This window comes from Phaseolus vulgaris, chromosome 8 (genome assembly GCF_000499845.2).
Source record: "Phaseolus vulgaris cultivar G19833 chromosome 8, P. vulgaris v2.0, whole genome shotgun sequence".
NCBI lineage: Eukaryota > Viridiplantae > Streptophyta > Magnoliopsida > Fabales > Fabaceae > Phaseolus > Phaseolus vulgaris.
The window spans coordinates 45,232,007-45,254,259 of record NC_023752.2 but is presented as its reverse complement, the minus strand read 5'-3'; the positions used below and the strand labels follow the sequence as shown (position 1 = coordinate 45,254,259).

The following is a 22,253-nucleotide window of genomic DNA, read 5'->3' as shown; positions in this document are numbered from 1 at the left end:
CCCTTCATCTTTATTGTTATCATTTTTTACACTGACTGGTATTCCCGTTACATTTCTCATATCTGAATCATGGAAATTCAATTAAATTATTTTTTATTTGGACAATTTCGATAATTTTTTCAATCGTAACTATCTGTAAATAGAATGTTATTATAAACGTTAATTATATTTTTGTTTTTCGAAGACATTTTAAAAAGAAAGTTTATTTTTTTAATGTAACACTAGATTTACCCAGGTTACATTAAGCATAATAGTTATAAATGTAATAATAATAAAAACGCGTCGAATTTTTTCATTTTCTTATTAGGTGAACCGCTTTTTTGGCGGCAAAAGAAGAGAAGAAGAACAATAGCCGCAGTCGATGATGGCTTCAGCATTTGGCTGGTTCGGTCCTCTCATCGATCTCTCGAAAGCCTCTTCCCACATCGGCGATTTCGTTCAGCTTCTGGTCTTCGTTCACCGTTCCTTCCCCGTTCAGGTTCTTACTCGGTACTCCACTCAATCTCTTCTTTTCCTGTTAACTTAATTGCGTTCCTTTTTTTTTTCTCATCACCAGTGCAAGTCCTCCAAACGAGAAATAACCCGAACCGACATTGAAGTCGGCGACGATACGACGCCGTATTTCCTAGTTTCTCTTTGGCAGAAACACATGGGCTCCATGGTAGCAGCCGGCGATCTCGTCTTGTTACAGAGTAAATTCCGTTTCTTCCAAACTTGTATCTGTTGACTTGACGGCGTTAACTAACGCTTGTTTTATTCGCGGCAGATTTCAAGATTGCAAAATATGGAGACGCTGTTGAGGCCAGAACCGTTCAGTGGTCTTCGCTGATTTCCTTGGTCCACCCTCACCATTCTCTTCTCTCGAAGGGTCTGTTCTGTACTTCTCTGTTCTTTCTTTGTTATTTTGTCTGTTTGGTTAGATTATTATCTTCATTATTCTCAATTCTTCGCACATCTGTGTCTGTTTATATATATATATATATATATATATATATATATATATATATATTCGAAGCAACTGATCATGACTCAGCAAAATACACCTTTACACGGTCACTGGATTTGAAAACGCTTAAATGAACTCCATTTGTATTTCAAATTTGAAAACGCTTAAATGAAACATTTGAGAACTAATTTGACTTACGTAACATTTAAAGGCTAGACGTTTACGGAATTCTTAAATTTGAGAATCGATGGTTGTGCAGTTTCACCAATGTAGCAATTACGCAACAATTCTTATATAAGCAACCGTTGCTAATGGTTCTTGGGAATTATGAGACGATTGTTGGTCCTTTTTTCAGTTTTCAAGGATTTCAATTTAGGTAAAGACTTTTAACTCAAACCTACTTAATTAGTTTGCAAGATGAAGTTTGTATCTCACTTTATTTTAGTGATATCATGAATCAATGTGAGATCTCCACATTTTGAGTGTGTTATGATAAGCGTGATAACTAGTGACTTAATAAGGTCATTAAAAATATGCTCTAATACTGTTTTATAGTTTGGGTTAAGGTCTAACTTCAACTTATAAAACTAGTTTGTAAATTAAACCTTAATTTTAAGCATAGAGCTAGTCTACGTGAAATCTCAACAAAATTACAAATAAAACTTGATGTTCTTAAATCTTGTGTGCCAGTGTAGGGTTGGCCAAAAGTGAGTCTGGCAACACCACCATGGTTGACCATTGGATATGCTAGAAGTGTTTTTAATTTTATCTATAGTTGATATTGGAGTTCACCGTGGTAACTTTACTGTTAACTTTTATTTCATGAGCTGCCGAAGTGAAAGTTTAATTTTGATTGCAAAACAATACTCAGCGTACTGAACATAAGTTTTATGTTGCTTACATAAGTTTTTTCTCGTGCTGATGATTAATGAAGCCTGCAAATTACACGTGTTACCTCACTTCACATGTGCACAGTTTTTACCATCTGTTTGCAGCTAGTCTTGCTAGAACTCTCCACTCTCCCGTTTAGATGTGAGATACTATTTGAGGTGCAGAATTCTTGAATGTGGATACAATTTGTTTGTCTAAGCTTTAAAAGGTTTTGATTTTATAATTGGTTCTATGCAGCTGTTGAAGAGTTGGTAACAGGGTGCCGTGTTGGGGCGACAACGAAGGATAAGCTTAGGAGGGTCATAAAGTGGGTGCAGCAGTCTCGATCCACTATTTGTAACATCAAGTTGCAGTCCAATCAAGTATTTTCTTTGCCCTGTAATTGTTTTCCCTATTATATAATTTATCAAAAGGGTGAGAGAATACATTATGGAACCATAAAAGTATCATTAGCAAACAACATCCTAGTATCCTACGGTTTTTGGTTTCATTATTAGAAGATTAAGTCACATAGGTGTATTCAAAAGAGAAAAAAACACTACAGGATTCAAATCTGTGTACTTGTCTGTCCAATTCGTGTCTAGTATATGATGATTGTGCTATGTAAGACGAGAGTACCATTTGCCAACTAATCATCCAATTCACTCATGCATAAATCCAATCAATCCATCACATTATGAAAATTAAAAACAATCGATTCGATCACCATTTGTTATTGGATGGACAATAACTTTTTTGCAATTCCCTGGGTCAAATAGTTCAATGTTCATTGTTTCAGCATAGGTCTTTGAGGGATGAATTTTGGACTCTGATGAGTTTTTGGTACAGCATCTGGTGTTTGAGTATGAGACTAAATATCAAACTTTATTTATAACTTTTTTGAAAAAATAAATATCATATACTTTAAATAGACGAGTTGAATATCCAATCCTAAAAAGAGTGGTTAATGGAGAGTTAAATGATTTTTTTGAGTCATGAAGGGATTGAAGTTTTGTAATACATTTTTAACAGATCCCAAGTGATTAATCATCTGGAGTGTTTTTTCTTTTACTTTTAAAATTAAACCTCATTGAGTGCCAATCTAACATTTTTTTTTCTTTCACATTCGGTTGCTTTGGAAAGTGGGCCAACGAAAAATAGTCTTACTTTTAATCCATCCACTATAATGCAATTAAAAGTTTATCATTGTGGTGATAAGCTTCCTTGCTTCGGTGTAAAAGAAAAATGTAACCAGTGGTGGGATGACATTCCGAGTTTTGTTGGAGATGATTTCTTTAGGAATAGGTGTTTCAACCTCGTTATAGGTTTGTTTCCTGAATAGGTTTTGGTATAGCCCCCTACTCTTTTGTATTTCTTTTTTTTATTCTATTTAGGAATGCTGCAGATTATTGATATTACGAGTTGATTAGGATCATATGTTATAGGGGATGCTTTTGCATACTCTATTTTTTGTAAAAAAAAGTTAAAATTTATCCATTCTATCCATTTGACTCCAGTTGTCTCAGTTGTCCTGAGGCAAGTTACTCGCAAATCCTTTTATTTTATTTTTACATAGAAAAGGAACATCTGTTTGTACATGTCATTAGTATTATATACCGGTCTGGTTTCATTGTAATTCAATTATCTTCTGAACAAAATATATAAATGATGGTGGTAGTTGAGATTATTATGTCATGTTCATTTCATATTTTACATTTGAATTTCCTTAACAAAAATATTGTCATTGACATGTTTTCTTCTCTCACTTAGATAAACTACCAATACGCTTCATCCATACGGTGTTAGTTAAGATATACTGATGAATCTTCTGAATGTGATAGACGCAGCAAATAGAGCATCTGCCAAGAAACTGGACGGTGCTTGAAGAGGAAAGGCCTAGGGACTGTTTTTCACTTATTGAAGTGTCTCAGCTAACAACATCCTGCAAGGCGATAGTCTGTGCATCTATTGGTGAAATTGTTCCACTACATACCGCCAGGACTCTTGGTGATACCAAGAAGGAGAAGGTTTTCATTAGCAGGAGAGTTTACAGAACTGAGGATAGTAAGTTGATGGATGATCTCATATGCACTGGCTGCCAGCTCTGTGGTTCGCCCTTGGATTCAAAGTACTAGATTATATGATTAATTAAGCCTTCTTGTTGTGCCTTTCATTATGATGAATGATAATTCTTCCCTTCTTTCAGATTTGAGCGAAGTGCTGTTCCACTGATCTGTTGGAAAAGTTCAACCCGTCGTCACTCAATATGCTCGATATATAGACCCTTCATGGTAATTGCTTGTTCACACTTCTTGCTCATGTGTTTCTCCTCATCCAGATCTTATAAGATTTTGAGGATTAATTTATGTGCTGTATTTATTTTGCATTTCATAATCATAGTTCATATGAATGTAGAAAGATGGCTTCTTGTCCAAGAACAATTCACAATTCCATATATTTTTTATTTTTGAAACAAAACTATCCATAGCCAAATCAATGAAATTTGAGGCATCTTTCAAGTGTATAAATTTCAAAGTATACTTGAATGTGTCTTGTGCCACTATTTGTTTCCTAATTAAAGATATCAGATAGCAAGAGGGAAGCCAAGTCTTGTCATGCATATGAATATTGACATTTTAGATTATTCTTATAAACTTATAGACTTGCTTACCATTGCTTATTGATGCAATTTTTGGCAGCTATACTTGTGGGACGAATCTGATTACATGCCAGTTCTCGTTAAAAACAGGACTGCAGAAATCTTGTTTGGGAACATGAAGGCTGGGAGAGTATACTCAGCTTATAAAGAAGAAATCCATAACCAAAATCTTGGTCCAAGAAATGAATGCAAGGATAACGATGCCAGTGAAAGACCTGTTATTAACCCAAGACCCTCCGGGGAAGGACTTCCGAGTTCTAATACGTTAGAGGTTGATAAGGGCTTGCAATCGGAGGAAAAGCATCTTCCTGATAAGTTCAACTTTTACCGTGTCTGGTTAATTCTTCTGAAAATGTTGCTGAAACAAGGAAAGAACAGCCCTCTGAAATTTGAGATCATTGTTGATCCCAGCTTAGATATCGAAAGTGGAAAATTTGAAATGGTTTCTGCAACAATGCCTTGTTTTGGAACCTAATGATTTCACCTATCCTGAACTTTGCATATTTGCTTACGCATCTTCCAAACAGCAAATTCTTGAACACTCCCACACCCGGTTTCAAATATTATGCTGTAAATATTATGTTTTTAATACCAATTTTTTCATTTATTTAAAAATTTACATATTAAGCATACCAAGCAAGTTGACACCTAGGTAGCATAGACACCGATACGGACATCGATACGACACGGATAAGAATACGGAGAGTAAAATTTTTAAAATGTAGGACATGAGGACACAAATCTATATATTATATAATTATAAATTATATAAATTGATAATAAAGATCGGAACACAAATCTATATATTATATAATTATGAATTATATAAATTGTTTTAGATTATTTTTTGGAGCAGAAAGATGTTTTTTTTACTACAGGTTTACAAAAATTTGTTTTTTATTTATAACAATTTATACAATAAAGTTTGATTTTTTAAAAAATTAATGTATTTTTTTTTAAATTGTGTTAGGATCATACTAGAATTATTAGAAATCTAATAAAAATACTTTTTGAATTGGACATTTTACGTATACGTTTTCTATATTTAAGAGGAGTGTCCGAACTTCATAGACACTCCAAAGTTCAACCATCATATTCATCACAAGGAAAACTACATAAAAGAGTAGAAGAAAACAAACATAAAAACATGGGAGACCAAATGAATGGGAGACCAAATGATGTCCAAGTAAAAAACATACAACCAAACCTTTCCAAACAAAAAGTTATATTAGAAAATTGATACCACAGCTGCATAAAAGAAAAGAGAAAAACAAACATAAAAATATGGGGAGACAAAATGAAGTCAATGTAAAAAACATACCACCCAACTTTTCCAAACAAAAAGTCATATTAAAAAATTATACTTCTTAGGAAAAAAAGTCTAATAAAAAAAATTAAATTAAGTAAATTTCAATCTATTATCAATCTGAAAGTAAGGAATACTATGAATTGTCTTCAACGAAAATGTGAAAGTTAGAAGATAGGTAGAATCTTTACATTAAGCATAAGTAATATAATTTGCCTACAACAAACTGATAAAGTTTTTTTGTCATTTTAAGGATTGGAACCAAATATCATTTTCGCATAAGAACTAAAATATAATTTGCAAAATTTTAAATTTGAAAAGTAAATAAATAGAAAGGATAATCGAATATAGCTTCTCGTATTCTGTGAAAACATTTTACAGGAAAAAGCATGATATGCACAATCGAATAGGCAATCGGGTAGAACTCATAGAAGTGCATCTTCAAGAACTATACACAAAGGAAATTAAAAGTATTTTAGTCTACCAAATCTTGCATATAACAATCCAATATTACATTATCGTGCACAAAATTGTGACAATGGCCCATGAACAAGGTAAAACCTTATTAGATAAAAAAAATAAGGAGTACACTGCTCCAATTATTCGATGTACAGTGTGCCACTCAAAATAATCCTTTATTGGGTGCTATAGCTATCCCAAAAAGAATCTGACAAGGGTGTTCTTTAATTACCATTATATAGGAAACACATTGTAATCAAACATTCCTGAAATTTGTATGAATTAACAAAGAAATCCATCATATCCACCTTCTTCTGAAAACACCGCTGGAGGAAAAACTGTAAAAGGCTAACAAAATACATCAACTAGATGAACGTTTGACTAGTGGCTACCAGAAAAGTGCATTTAGTTTGTTATAATCATGCTCAAACAAGTTTGACAATGCTGAAAACTTCAAGATAGCAGTTTATGAATCAATTTCTGTTTCACCCAAAGAAGTCTCGGCAGCAGCATTTTGCGCTTCAAGTAGCTTCATTTGGCGCTCAGCGTGTTCCCTTTCGCAAGCAGTGATTCCCATGATAATATCCAACATAGTACCCGTGGTGCCAAAAAATACAAGGGGTGCCAGAGATTTGCGCTTTATCCCAACTGGAATAGCCAGCAATGCTCCTGCAACTGAGAACACCCAAGTGCCCAATGCACTGCAAACTTTCCATGTTCAGCAAGAGTTTAACAAAATTCACCTTTGAAAATACAAAAACGTCACTGTGAACTGAACAAACTTAAACTTCAAGGAAACGAAAGATTTCCAGAGAAGCAAAATATAAACCATTATAAGGATACCAACCTTACCCAAATTCACAAGTCAGAACCTATTAGAAAACCAAATAATTATAAACGAGGGCAAGAGGTTAAGAAGTGACGGACTAAGTTCATTGCAATGTGTCATGATTTCAGTTAATACTAAATTCATCAGCTAAGATACAATTTTGTTCAGTGACTGACAACTAACTTAAGCGTACAAAGATTTGATGACACAAACAAACCCCATCTGGATGACAAGACAATACAGCAAAATTTAGAGTAAATCTTCAACTGCATCCTGAGGTTTCACATGTCACCACCACTTAGTTTTCCAGAGATTTTTATTTCAAATGTTCCTTCAAAGATTTAAAACATAATTAAATATGCCCTAAGAACTAAAATGGCGAACCAAAAAGGATAACTTGGTGTCCTTTCTGTACATTGTCAGAATAATTTTGAAGACTTTTTTTTGGAGGATTAACACGGTGACTCGTGGAACTTTGAATGATCAACTGGATTATTTACTGCATAATTTATGGAAGCATATAGTCTACTCGATATTCTTGTTTCCTGGTGTTCCTGAGTACCAATATCATCATGAATTGTCAAACATTCATTGGTTACTGCATTGCAAGTAACACCAAGCACAATGACAACTCGTTAAGATAAAAACACTTAGCAAACAAACAATATCTGCAATTAACAAAATAAATGAGCATTTGTAGAGCAACCATGCCAAGCAAACGCTTACTCTGCCTTATAATCAAACCATAAATCATCATTAGTGTCCCTTTTAATAACTAAGTGACAAAAGAAAGTACTTTTCCAATGTCATGTCCAAAACTACCTTCTTCAGCACTTCAAGGAAACAAATTTGTCCCATAACAAAGGTGGGTGCAAATTAGGATCCCTAATTCCCAAAGATCATAACTTTTCCTAGTTTCTAACTAGTTCTAAAATCAAATTTGATTTCACTATTAATGGGGTCTTCAAAAAGATGGCATCGAGTATTAACCAATACGATTTGTAAGAATCATCAATTGGGTGAGATGGGTTAATCAAGTTATGAATTCAAGTAAACATTAAAAGGAAAAAACTGTCACAAAAAACACAGATAAAGAAGAAAGGACACTGACTTGGAAACGGAGCAGTCTTCAAGATGCTTTACATTATCTTCGCCTCCCATTTTCGGCAGAAACTATAAGCGGAGAAGGGAAAAGGGAATAACAACTGTGCCTTTCACTTGCTTCGATTTTGAATATTGCTTTTGTGTACAAAGAGAGAGGTATAGTAAGAAAAAAATACGGTTTTGCACATGCAGTCACAAAAATATCAAAATTACAGTTTACTTACATTTTATTTTATTTTAGCTAGGGAAATTTATTATTTAAGGTTGGATCAAACCGTTTTAATATGTTAGAAAAAGTGAAAGTTAATAAAAATAATATTTCCTATTTGATTTGTTTTCTGTTTTATTGTTAAAATTTAATTTAATGTTTAATATACTTATTGATTTATAATATTAAGTAATTGCATTTTTGTTATTTTTATAATGGTATAACCTGTAACATGTACTCGCTTAACACTACAAGAAATAATGATGGTATAGTCCTCAAAAGAGTGACACAGAGTAAAAAAGAGACTTTACATGGGACTAGTATGGGCTTAGCGTCCCAATAAAAATAGAAGTTAATGTTTTGGTGGTTAATGCATTAGAGACAACTTCTAATGGGACACAAATTTACAAGATAGTGTTGGCTTAGCCTACATAAAGAAAAACATATTATTTAACTATAGCGTAGGTTTAGGGGACACTAAAATAGCTATAAAATTAAATAATTATTAAGAAGTGGACTTTAAGTCTTTTCACCCACTTATATCTATGAAATGGTCCTAATCTATGGTCAATGTGAGATCTCCAACAACACCTCCCCCTCATGCCGAGACTACCAACTCATATTAAGAAGTGGACTTTAAGTCTAACTCAACTTCATAAAACCAGCTTATAAGGTAAGGTTTATACCCACTTATATACTATGAAATGTCCTAATATCTAGTCGATGTGGGATCTCCAACAATAATTAAACTTAAAGTCGAACAAATGTGAGTAAATCGTCTCCATTGGGGACAGTACCTGGGAAACAAATATTAGTGTCGCATATACCTACGCTAAATTTAATAAAATATTAACTTACATCCATTTTGTGTCCCCATTTTCGACGCAGTATCATTTTGCAACTTATTTTTTTTATTGCATCTACTCTGTGTCCACATTCTATACGTTAACATATTATTATTATTTTAATAATTTTTAACTTGCATCCACTTTGTATCCACATTCTAGACTCAATATTATTTTGTTACCTTTTTTTTTTCATTATATCTACTTTCTGTCCCCATTCTAGATGCTAACTTATTATTATTATTTTAATAATTTTTAGTGTGAGTTAAAGGTCTCCATTGTAGACACAATGTTTGATATTTATTTTTGTGTCCAACTTGAGTAGACTTCACCCTTGCTAGTGGTTTCTTTTTAATAGCCCTCACTTTTTGTTGGAAGCTAAAGTGAATTTTTCTTGTTGTGTAATTAGTTATATGTTCTATTATATTATTTATATCTATATATAAATGAGATTTTTCTTTTGATATTTATCAATTTTATTCTTATATTATTATTTATTTTATTATTTTATCTTAGACATTTCAGTCATTTCATTATTTTTTTAAGTATTTAATAAATAACTAATTATTCTTATAATTAATTGGAAACTGGTTTTCTATTTTTAAAACAAATATTATATCATTTTGTAGAAAGCAGTTACCAAATTTAAATTTTGAATGTGAAATAGTTTATTAAAAGTTTTGTACGATGTGAAACAATTTTTTTCTCCATATCTTCATCTCTCTTAAAAGTCATGATTGACCATACTCCTCACTTTCTTTTTTGTACCTACTTCCCAATTTCTTTTCTTTTCTTTTCTCTTTCATGTAAAAACATACTTTTATTCTCACTTCTCTTTCTCTTTCTATGTTTTGATTAATCTTTGTGAAACTCTAATTTGACCTTTGTCTAATATCATCGTTTTCTTAACTTCTTAACTTACTTTTTTATATGCTATACTGATGTTTTGTTTGTTCTTTATTTGTTAATTGTAGATGGTTAAATTTCAGAGCAAAATAGAGGAAGAAGAGAAGGAAAAACTTCAGAAGCAGCAACAAAAGTTCGTCTTCTTCCCACGAGTTCATCTTCTCGCCATTTTTTTTTCTTCATTTATTATTACTTATTTACAATCTTCATACATGGAGAACCTTCAATTAGAAGAACGTAGAAAGAGGAAGACACTGAACCCTAAGGCACTATTTCCTGTGCACGTTCCTATCACTGTCGTGCTTACCCCAAGCGCAAGGTTCCAATGCGAAGGAATATTCTTAAGAGCGGTGTGTAATATGGATTCGGTGCATGTTGCATTCTTGAAAAGAAGTTGCATATGCTTCTACCTCCACTAGAGAGTGTAGGGAATGGTTAGTAGTTTTGTTTGTGAATAAAAAAACGATTTGATTCATATTTTATCCTTATTAATATTTTATTTTATTAATTTATTTTGGTTATGTTGCCATTTTGTAATTTCAGCAGTTAACAAAACAATTTTTTAGTTTTAAAAATTTATTTTATTTATTGTCATTTAACGGTTGCTAGATGTGGACAACTTTATTTTGAGGGAACAGAGAAATTGGTACACTACTTTTTTTGACTCTTTTTTTTTTCATTTTCTATATAGTTATGAATTTATGAAATTTGTGATTGGCTTTACGTTAATTGTTTTTGTACTGGTCGGACGTGCTCGGGGCTCCGATCCGAGCACTTAAGTATGTTAACTTGGTTGGTTAGATCAATTTGGGAAGGTACCTAGCTCGATCCAAGATAAATGGTAAGCCCAATGATGCATCAGGAGGTCGACCTAGACAGTTGAGAGCTCATATCGAAAAGATAATTAAAGTAAAAATAACAGAAAGAATAACTGAATTATTTAAGCACAAATTATAACAGAAAGAATAACTGAATTAGTTAAGCACAAATATTATCGTAAATCTCAATGAAAATAAACAAAAGGTATATATTAACAGAATATCTTTATGTTTGTTAAACTCCTGAAGGAGGTCTACGAATACTATAAAAAGCGCTTGAGACCTTGAGCAAAGGTAAGTTCAATCTCGCGATACTACACTCATACATATACTTTATATTCAAATACTGATAGTTATATGCTTTCACTGACTTGATCGTCAGAGTGTGATCAACAGGTGGAGCTCCCCTCACTGTAAATTATTAGCATCTTAAAGCAGTAACAACAAAAAAGAAAAGTCAAGCCTGGAGTCCACCACCAAGATTCGATCTAGGTTAGCCGGTGAGAACATTTGGTGTCCACTGTGGGGCAGGTAAAACTGATCCCGCTAACAACCCGTGACATAAATGATCATTACCATTTAAATATGTGGTGATGTTTTAAATTTTTTATCAAATTATTCTGAAAATCATAGATGTTTTTAAATTTGTCATCATATTATTATGAAGATAACATAAATGACCATTACCATTTAAATTTGTTGTGATGTTTTAAATTTGTTATCAAATTATTATAACAATCACTGATGTATTTAAATTTGTCATCATATTATTCTGAAGATAACATAAATGATTATTATAATTTAAATCTGCTATGATATTTTCAATTTGTTATTAAATTATTCTGAAAATCACAGATGTATTTAAATCTGTCATCATATTATTCTAAAGATAACATAAAAGATTATTATCTTTTAAGCCTGTTGTGATATTATTATTAAGATAAAAAATATAATTGTTATTATTTAAATTTGTTATCACATTATTATGAAAATTATAGATATATTTAAATCTGTTATCATGTTATTATGAAGATAACATAAATGATTATTATCTTTTAAGTTTGTTGTGATATTATTCTGAAGATAAAAAGTATCATTGTTATTATATAAATTTGTTATCATATTATTAGGAAAATCATAAATATATTTAAATTTGTTATCATGTTATTCTGAAGATAACAATTATCATGTTATTATGAATATAACATAAATTATTATTTTCTTTTGAGTTTGTTGTGATATTATTATGATATATATATATATATATATATATATATATATAATTGTTATTATTTAAATCTGTTATCACATTATTATGAAAATTATAGATATATTTAAATATGTTATCATGTTATTCTGAAGATAACATAAATGATTATTATCTTTTAAATCTGTTGTGATATTATTCTGAAGATAAAAAATATAATTGTTATTGTTTAAATTGTTATCATATTATTATGAAAATCACAAGTATATGTAAATCTCTTATCATGTTATTTTGAAGATAACATAAATGATTAATTATCATTTAAATCTGTTGTGACATTATTTTGAAGATAACAAATATAATTGTTATTATTTAAATTTATTATCATATTATTATGAAAATAATAGATATATGTAAATTTGTTATCATGTTATTCCGAGAATAACATAAATGATTAATTATCATTTAAATCTGTTGTGACATTATTATGAAGATAAGAAATAATTGTTATTATTAAAATCTGTTATCATATTATTATGAAAATAACATACATATTTAAATATGCTATCATACTATTTTGAAGATAACATAAATGATTATTATCATTTAAATATGTTGTGATATTTTAAATTTGTTATCATATTATTTCAAAAAATCACAAATATATTTAAATTTGTTATCTTGTTATTCTGAAGATAACACAAATGTTTATTATCATTTAAATCTGTTGTGATATTATTATCATCATCATTATCAAGATCTCTCACATGAGAGAAATTATTCTTGTTACTGGATATAGAGCGTAGTGTAACAATACTTGTCTAGGAAAGTTTTGAAAAGGAAAAACTTGGTATTTAAGTGCGTCCATTAGTGACCCACCTCTCTTTCCTGGGAACTTACCTGGGGTACTAGTTGACAATTTACAATCGTTGTTCCAGTAAAAACCGAGATGTCGCTTCATCATCATCATTATCATGATCTCTCACATGAGAGAAATTATTCTTGTACTGGATATAGAGCGTAGTGTAACAGTACATGTCTAGGAAAGTTTTGGCAAGGAAAAACTTGGTATTTAAGTGCGTCCATTGGTGACCCACCTCTCTTTCCTGGGAACTTACCTGGTGTACTAGTTCACGATATACAATCATTGTTCCAGTAAACATTATTATTCATAACATATATTTCTATTTTAACTCTATGGCAAAATAAATAAAAAAAGGAGATACATACAACAAAGATCAAACATTTGACAAGTTTTCCATAACTCATGTGTTGAGAATGACAAATGATTATGTCCTACTATAGCTCGACAGTAAATGGTAGTACAACACCAAACCCTTATACTATACAGGATCATAGAATTTTTGGGCGACAGAGCTTATCGACTGGAAATTCTAGACGATGGAATCATCCCACGAACGTTGAATGCAGCAAGCCTTAGGTTCTATTTCAGTTAAGAAATTTATTTATAATTTGTTTTCAGATATTTTAATGTTTCCTTGTTTCCTTTGGCAACACTTTTTTTCCTCTAAAGGGGTTTTCTTAATGAGGTCACCCATAGAAATTTTTTTTTTTGGAAGTCCACGAGTAGATAGTTACCTGGGTAGGCACATGGTGAAACGACCTAACTAACATAGTTACCCGAGTAGGCGCCGTTTGAGACGAATTAACTCGGAACATAAATAGTTATTCGAGTAGGCACATGGTAAGACGACCTAATTCGGAACAAACATAGTTACCCAAGTAGGCACCCTATGAGATGAATTAACTTGGAACAAACATAGTTATCCGAGCAGGCTCATGGTAAGACGACCTAACTCGAAACAAACATATTTACCTGAGTAGGCGCCCAGTGAGATGAATTAACTCGGAACAAAAATAGTTATTCGAGTAAGCTCATGGTAAAACGACCTAACTCGAAATATACATAGTTACTCGAGTAGGCGCCTTGTGAGACGAGTTAACTCGGAATAGACATAGTTATCCGAGTAGGCATGGTAAGATGACCTAACTCGAAATAAACATAGTTACCCGAGTAGGCGTCCTGTGAGGTGAATTAACTCGGAACATACATAGTTATCCGAGTAGGCATGGTAAGACGACCTAACTCGAAACAGACATAGTTACTTGAGTAGGCGCCCTGTGAGACGAATTAACTTGGAACAAACATAGTTATCCGAGTAGGTGCATGGTGAGACGACTTAACTCGGAACATACATAGTTACCCGAGTAGGCACACCATAAGACGACCTAACTTGGGGGTGGGCAACTTCAACGCTCATCGCTGGCCCGAGCATGAGTCCAGACTATCTTGTAATGTACACAATAAAGTGAGATTGCTCGACAAGATGTGTGCCATGATGTCAAGATAACCAATAATGTAGGGAAAGTTGAAGCAGCAAGTGGTTCGACTGACCTAGAAGGGTGTCATTCGTTAAAGATTTAGCTACTTTTGTTAAGAACTATTCTCGCTTTATATGTTTCATCTCAATCAGGTTAGCAAAGCTGTAATATGTTAGTTATGTTGTGTTTGGTATACGAAGTCAATTTGTTTGGCAAAGTAATTTTGCATGTATTTATATGTTATAGGCAAGTCTATTAACGCCCTAATAAGGCACACCATGACCTTAAGTTATAAAAAATGATAAACACTTTTAGGATGATCTGAGTTCAAACGTTAAATACACATTTTAGAGGGATAATCAAAATGACAAATAAGTTCCAATATTAAAATGTACGTATAAAACATGGTTAAAATTTAGAACTAGGAGTCCTCCACTAGTTTCTCGTCAACTATGCTCTTGCATGGGTTAAACTCCAAGCAGTCCATTGCGTGGTGGATGATGGTTGCCTGCTTTAAGGCGGTTTCAAACCCAACGATGAATGATTGGGTTGCATCATCTTTCAGGGAATCAACCACCTTGGAGAACTCCCTCTCCTCGCGTCATCCCCTCTTCTTTTCCTCTTTTACAAATCTTCAATCTCATTGGAAAGTCTACTATTCTCTTTGGCAAAGACAAACCCCTCTTGGGTCTTGTTGGCCAACTCCAAGCCTAAACAGTTTACTTTAGCATGGAGGCGCTCAACATCCTGATGGAGTTCGACATTCTGTTGGGCTCTCCTGTCTTCAGCCTTTTTCCGATCCTTTGCTTTGACATTAGCTAAACACGCAAAGGAAAACGCCTGGCCGAAAAGCATATTAGAGTCTTGGCGGAGATGATCTTTTCCATAGGCCATCAGACAAGCCTTATCCTCGTCTAGTAAGAAGCATGACTCGCCATGCGCTAGGATGTTAAAGTTGGGATCCCAGAAGCTCTTTCCTTTTGAACTTCCTACAACTTTGCACTCTTGGATGGTTAAGACATTCTGATCAGGAGCCTGATCATCTAAATGCGAGTGTTTTGAGGGGGGAGCCGCCTTCAATCTTTTCCTCTTAAAAATAAGACCCGAGGTTGTGTGCTCGTCTTATTTAGATTGGACACGAACGACCCCAGCTGAGACTTTCTTCTTCTGCAACGAAGAGTCCTTATTTGCAGCTGCCCATATCTTCTTGGCTCGCTCGGTCAGCTCGACTTTGCTTATGTTAGAAAGCATGTTATCTGCAAAGACAAACAAAGTTTCAGAATTCATGAATTGAAATTTCCTTTCTAGGGTAAGGCTAAAAAAGGGGTATACTGATGTAGGCCTTGAGAGAACCTAAAAGTTATTCCTTGGTCAAAAGTGTTGGCGTGTCGAAAACGACCTTGAGGTTTTCCAAGAATTCACAAATACCTCGTTCCCTTGGAGACATGTCTTCTAGACATCGAGCACTCTAGAATCGGGGGTTGGGCGACCAATACAAAGGGAAACATCTAATAAAGATGGATCTCCAGTCGAGGCACGAACCTTGATAAATCAGCCTTTGAAGTTTTTGTATGAAGATTGAAAAAGGGTAAGCAAACCCCTCCAGGGACATCGTTTAAGGAAGCCCATAATTAACGATCAGAGTGTTTGGGTTCGAAAAAGTAAAAGAAAACTTCCACAGTTGGTGAAATGCCGAGCTAGGAACACAAATAATAAAACATCGGATGAACGCCCAACTATTTAGATGTAGCTGGGTGGGAAGCTACATTTAGCTCGGTTAACAATTCTTTTTCAAAAGATCTACAAGGGAAGAAGCAACAAAACTTTAGAGAAAAAGGTGGCATAGAAAAAGAAGAACAGCCCGTCAGGGTCCGATGAATCATCACTACATATAGACTCACCCTCCCTACAGGCTACAACTTTTACTAAGTTTTCATCTTTCTTACTTAACGCCCCTGATTCCTTTAACTCTGTAATTCTCAAATAGGAAGTGTAAATAAAAGTTTTTTTAGGAAGTTCCTTTTTGGCCTAAGGATAAGCATAGCTAAAATCCATCTTTGAAAGAAACTAAGACATAAACAAAAATGGAATACAAATAATAGTTCAGGAAAAACATATACAAAATAAGCTAAATTGAAGTATTATGTGAAATCAATACCAAATGATAATCACCATCATTTAAATAGAATTTTGTATGGAGGAAACATACTTGTTTTCTGGTGAGGCACGACGGTGCAAGGTGGTGCAGCGATGGGGAAAAGAATTTTGTTTTGCACTGAAAGTGAGAGTAGTGAGTTCGAAGAGGCAAAAGTGTTAATTTTGAAGTCGAAACAGTAAGGTCTCTGCACCGTTGATGAGATGCCACGTGTATGCACCATATTTAGTATGGTGAGACGTCATTTCAAAAGACGCTTCGGAAACCGCTTCCCAGCTACTCTCTGAGAGAAACATCATGTCAGTCGTTGATGGAGGTAAGCCTCTTTGCCTCGTGAAGCTCGACTCGAGGCTGGGGAGCTGTGAACTAGTCGAATGTGCTCAGGGCTCCGACCCAAGCACTTAAGCATGTTAACTTGGCTGGTCATGTCAATTTGGGGAGGTACCTAGCTCAGTCCAAGATAAATGGTAAGCCGAATGATGTGTCAGGAGGTTGGTCTAGACAATTGGGAGCTCATATTGAAAAGATAATTAAAGTAAAAATAAAAGAAAGAATAATTGAATTAATTCTCTTCAAAACTTGTGATTCAACCTTGATGGTTAGGTGAACCAATTTTTTCAAAGAAGTATACTCATATAATTCTACAACATCTTGTATTATTCGTCGGAATCCACTCACAAATCTAGCAATGTTTGACTCTTCACTTTCATGCATATTAATTTTAGTCAAAGTTACTTCTAAATCTTTGAAATACTCATCTACACTCTTAGATCCTAGATTAAGTCGTTGGAACTACAACAAGAGTTCCTTCCTATAATGAGGAGGAACAAACCACACACGCATGCATAACTTTAAATCGTTCCAAGAGACCACAACTGGTCTCTTATTTAGTGATGGAAGAGGCCCTAGCAACCAAAAGAGCGTCTAGGACCAACCTTGCATGAAGGGCAACCACAAGAGCATCTAGGACCAACCTTGCATGAAAAGAAACCAAAAGAGCGTCTAAGACCAACCTTGCATGAAAAGCAACCAAAAGAGCGTCTAGGACCAACCTTGCTTGAAGGGCACCCACAAGAGCGTCTAGGACCAACAAGGTCCATGACCAAGAGAGTTGATGTTCCAAGAAGGCCCATCAAGCGTTAGCATAGTTGTGTTTGTGGTGCAAGTAGCATAGCATTGTGAACCTTGTTTAATTTTTGCAAATTAGGATTAAGTTTGGATTACCTATATTAGTTACGGTTTCTAGAACCTACCACACTAATCTAGGCCGACCATGTGAAGGCTAGGTGGCCATGTGCTCCCATGTGCCATGTGCTCCATATGCTTCCATGTGCTCACACTTACATGTAATTTGGCTAGCATTTCATTTGTATTTGGCTCTTCAAATTCCAGCCCTCCAATCCTATATAAGGAGGTGCTTGGCTCTCATTTTGTAAGATTAATTTGAGTATTGTTATACTGCCAAACTTGAGCCATACATACTCCCTTTGCCTATAATCTCTCTAGATTTAGGTTATTGATCTTCAACCCATTCACCCACCAAAGAGGGCTGGTCGAACCTCCCTCACATCCATACTCTTCCTACACCTACAAGGCCACCACACCTCCTAGGAGGGCCTTGATCCACCACCAATCCGTCCAAGCTTCCGCCACCACCCAAAAATCACAAAAGAGAAGAGCTCAATGCCATCATTTAGTCCAGTGCCCATTACAGTTTGATCCCACCATTGCATGGCACAATCCTCAAATTCTAGGGAAGTTAACTTAACCTTTTGATCCTTTTTGACCTCATACACATTAAAAAATTGTTCTACCTTAGCTTTTCATCCTAGATATACATTTGGGTCACTATCCCCATTAAAACTAGGTAGTTTTACAAAAGGTAGAGTCTTCTTTGGTTGTTAATGTTGGTGATGATGGCGCCTAGCTTCGAAATTTTGCACTCTCCAATCTTCTTCTTCTTCTTGGCTTCCATAGTGCATGTAATGTCTATTAGTTCTTCTAGGCTCCCACCTCCTTTCTCTGACTTATTTTTCTTGGGTATCTTCTAGTCTTTGCATCCTCTCTACTAGTTGCCCCATGTCTGCTTCTTTTGAGCCAAACTTTTCTTGGTCTCCTCAAGTTCCACCAAAAGGTGTAACTTTTGGGGAGAGGGTGGTTTAAAAGATTCCCCTAAAGATAAGTGATGCATAATTGTGCACAAAAAAACAAACAGTTAGTTTAGACAACAAATTATGCACTCACTCACGTGTATCACTCGACTGTTTAGTAAAGGATGGAAAAAAAGGTTAGATTCACTCCAAAAAGGTTTTCAAAAATGCCAAAGGATCTATATTTGGTAGAAACAATTTAAGTGAAAGAGGTCAAAGCTCTTATAACTTGCTCATACAAAGAATCCCCAACTAAACTTTAAGAGAATTTAAAGACAAGCAAGAAAAGTTGAAAAAAGAAAGCTAAACGTAAATGGAATTAAAATGGTGACAAAACTTAAACAAGACAAATAAGAAAAACACTTTTGAAGACTCAAAGAAACTTACTTAAACTTATAACTATGAAGTTTTAATTTTCATATAATTGTGAAAGCGAGAAGGATAAAATTCCACAAATATGAAAACAATTTGCCACGCAAAAACAATCCTCTTTTTAGCAATTTTGAACTTGAAAAGTGAATTGCACTAAACTTGTTTTTGTCTTTATTTTTTTTTATGGATTCAAATTTTCCATAATCTTGGCATGCATATTTTTAATTCTTTCATTTTTCACAAATAAATTGAGATTCAATTCATATGATCACTTGAATTCTTTGTTTGGAACTAAATCAACTACCACTTAAACAAATTCTAATTACTTTGAGTTCTTCACAATTAAAAGAAAAATAAGCATAATGGATTTAAAGACTCCTATAACAATAAGAACATAAGACTCAAGCAAAATAGTTAAGGTAAAAAAAATTGACAAAAATAATTCAAAAGCATAATTTAAATTGCTTAATGAATAAAAGTGGAAATGTAAATGACAAGGAATTTAAAGACTGAATTGAAAGGTACTGAATTGTAAAGCAGAATTGAAATTTTTGGAAGATAAAGACATAATTAAAATGTGATGGAATTTTAAAGCATAAATCAACTCAAAAGCAATAAAGCACAAGATAACCATGCTTTGAATACCACATAATTTGAGTTGATTTTAAACTTGCACATTTTATGGGTTGCATTTTGTTTGAGTTTTTTTAAACATAATATGGTGAGAAACCCAAAGAAGATTCCCATTGGACACGAACTTAACCAAGTGGTTAAGTAAGTGTGAAGATTCACTTCTAGAGGACAAATAGAAAAACACAATTGGTTTGTGCATTCTTGGTTAACAACCATCTTTATTTTCTTTGTTGGATTATTCTTCATTGAGGAGTTTGTTCTATGTGATTTTTATCTGAAGTGCCTCAACAAATACATCCATCAATGATAAAACTTACATTCTACATTCCAAAAATGCAAACTGCGTATGAGGTTCTACCTGAAACTTTGCTAGTTTTTCTGTGTAACTTATTCTACAAGATCATCTTCCTTCAATTTGTTGCACACTTTGCCTCATCTAGATCCATATTAGTATAGAGTTCTTAGTGGAGTTCAATTTTCAGTCACAATTGTTAAAATGTATGGCTTTAAACTAGAGGGGGGTGAATGGTTTAAAGAGGGATTTCAAAAACTTTTAAGCCTTGAATGAAATTTCTTCAAGAATATCTTGATAAAGAAATCAGTTTTTCAAAACACAAAGCTAAAAGCACAACACCAGCAAAACAATCGGTTGTTTATACTAGTTTACAAAATATCAAAACTGAATTTAAAGAGTTAAGGGAGAGAGAATGCATACAAATGTTTATACTGGTTCACTCTAAACCCAGAGCTACATCCAGTCTTCTCAGAATCCACTGAGGAATTCCACTAAGCAATCAAACCTAGATCACTTACAACACAATCAAGAAAGTGACCTTGATCCCCTAAAGACACACATTTCTCTTGGCCAACACACCAACACTAAGAATGCTGATTTTGATCCCCTCAAGAACACATAACACTTCTCAGTAAACACACAGAAGAAACTTGTTCAACAGATACAAGGATAACACTTGTTACAGAAGTAAATCTGAAATCAATACAAGCAGAAATCCTATCTCACACTCTTTGATCAATCTCAATCTCTAAGCAATCTCCACTCTTTGAAAATCAGAATCTTGTTGTTTTAAAAAGATTGTTATATTCAAATCTGTTTTTTTTTTTTTTTTCTGAATTTATTCAAAGATGTTTGTTATCAAATCTTAACAAACTTATTCATTGCATTTAAAGATTGGTCAAAGCATTAAAGACTGGAGCGTAAACAGTTATAATCATTTAAGGCTCAGTCAAAACAAAAACCATTTTTCTGTTATGGTACCAAAATAAACAATCGGTTTTTTCCTCAGATCAATCAGTTGTTTTGGTTTTAACAACTCAACCATTTGAAAAACAGTTTTCAATCTTTTCTTAAAAAAATATCTAAGTATAAAACAATCGGTTGTTTCGACAAAACAATCGGTTGTTTTTCACTTAGTTTGAAAAACACTTTTCTTTTAAAAGATTGAGAATGCCTATGCTTTGGATTCAATCAAGAGTGGATTACAAAACTCAAACTACCCCAGGTCCTAACTAAGACAACTCAGCAACAGCAAGCACAACCAAGCCTTCAACATCCTTCAAAGGGTTTGGATTCTTCAAAGCTTGAACACCACTTGGTTCAACAATCTCCCCCTATTTGATGAAGACAAATCCCTTGTGCTTGTGTTTGACTTGATTGAATCTGAAGCAGTACTTGCAAAAATAGCATATTTACCATCCAATTCTTCTTACAACAACAAGTTAGTTTTTCACATACTTAAATCATAAAACCTGATAAACAATCGGCTGTTTACTCGAAACAATCAGTTGTTTCTATCAGCAGCAGCAGAAATCAGATTTATATCAGAGATTTTAACATATTTAAACAGTTTCAGATAAGGATTCACAAGACCAATTAATTCTCCCCCTATTTGTCTTCACAAATAGACTTTAACAGTAACAAAACATATTTAAGAGAGATTATTGAGATCAAGAATACCTAACTCATTTCTTAGGAAGAAGAACCTCTCCTTTGGTAGTGGTTTAGTGAAGATGTCAGCTAGCTGCAGTTGGGTCTCCACAAACTTTACTTCACAGTTCCCATTGTTTACATGATCCCTGATAAAATGATGTCTTATCTCAATATGTTTGGTCCTTGAGTGCTGAATTTGATTTTTGGTAAGATTGATGGCACTTGTGTTATCACACATCAAAGGAACTTTGTTGATCTTTAATCCAAAGTCTGCAAGTTGTTGTTTAAGCCATAGAATCTGTGCACAACAGCTACCAGCAGCTATATACTCAGCCTCAACAGTAGAGAGAGCAACACATGCTTGCTTCTTGCTATGCCATGAGATTAGACTTGAGCCAAGGAGATGACAAGTCCCACTTGTGCTCTTCCTATCTAGCTTACAACCTACAAAGTCAGAATCTGAATAACCAATTAAATGAATTGGAGAGTGAGAAG

At 33.7% G+C, this 22,253-nt stretch overlaps 2 protein-coding genes across 2 annotated transcripts; one reads left to right on the top strand and one right to left on the bottom strand.

Moving 5' to 3' along the window:
* The first annotated feature begins 6 nt into the window (after positions 1–6).
* LOC137823337 (uncharacterized) lies at positions 7–4,962 on the top strand. The gene is made up of 7 exons (XM_068628427.1): positions 7–478; positions 557–692; positions 767–868; positions 2,075–2,199; positions 3,658–3,944; positions 4,023–4,107; positions 4,516–4,962. Exons 1-7 carry the CDS (start codon positions 362–364, stop codon positions 4,948–4,950), a joined length of 1,287 nt encoding a protein of 428 aa, XP_068484528.1. The 5' UTR covers positions 7–361; the 3' UTR covers positions 4,951–4,962.
* A 1,365-nt stretch (positions 4,963–6,327) lies between these two features.
* On the bottom strand, positions 6,328–8,339 carry LOC137825987 (uncharacterized). The gene is made up of 2 exons (XM_068631815.1): positions 8,181–8,339; positions 6,328–6,941 (listed from the first exon to the last, which is right to left on the bottom strand). The coding sequence occupies exons 1-2, from the start codon at positions 8,228–8,230 to the stop codon at positions 6,707–6,709; spliced, it is 285 nt and encodes a 94-aa protein (XP_068487916.1). The 5' UTR covers positions 8,231–8,339; the 3' UTR covers positions 6,328–6,706.
* Between the last annotated feature and the right edge of the window lie 13,914 nt (positions 8,340–22,253).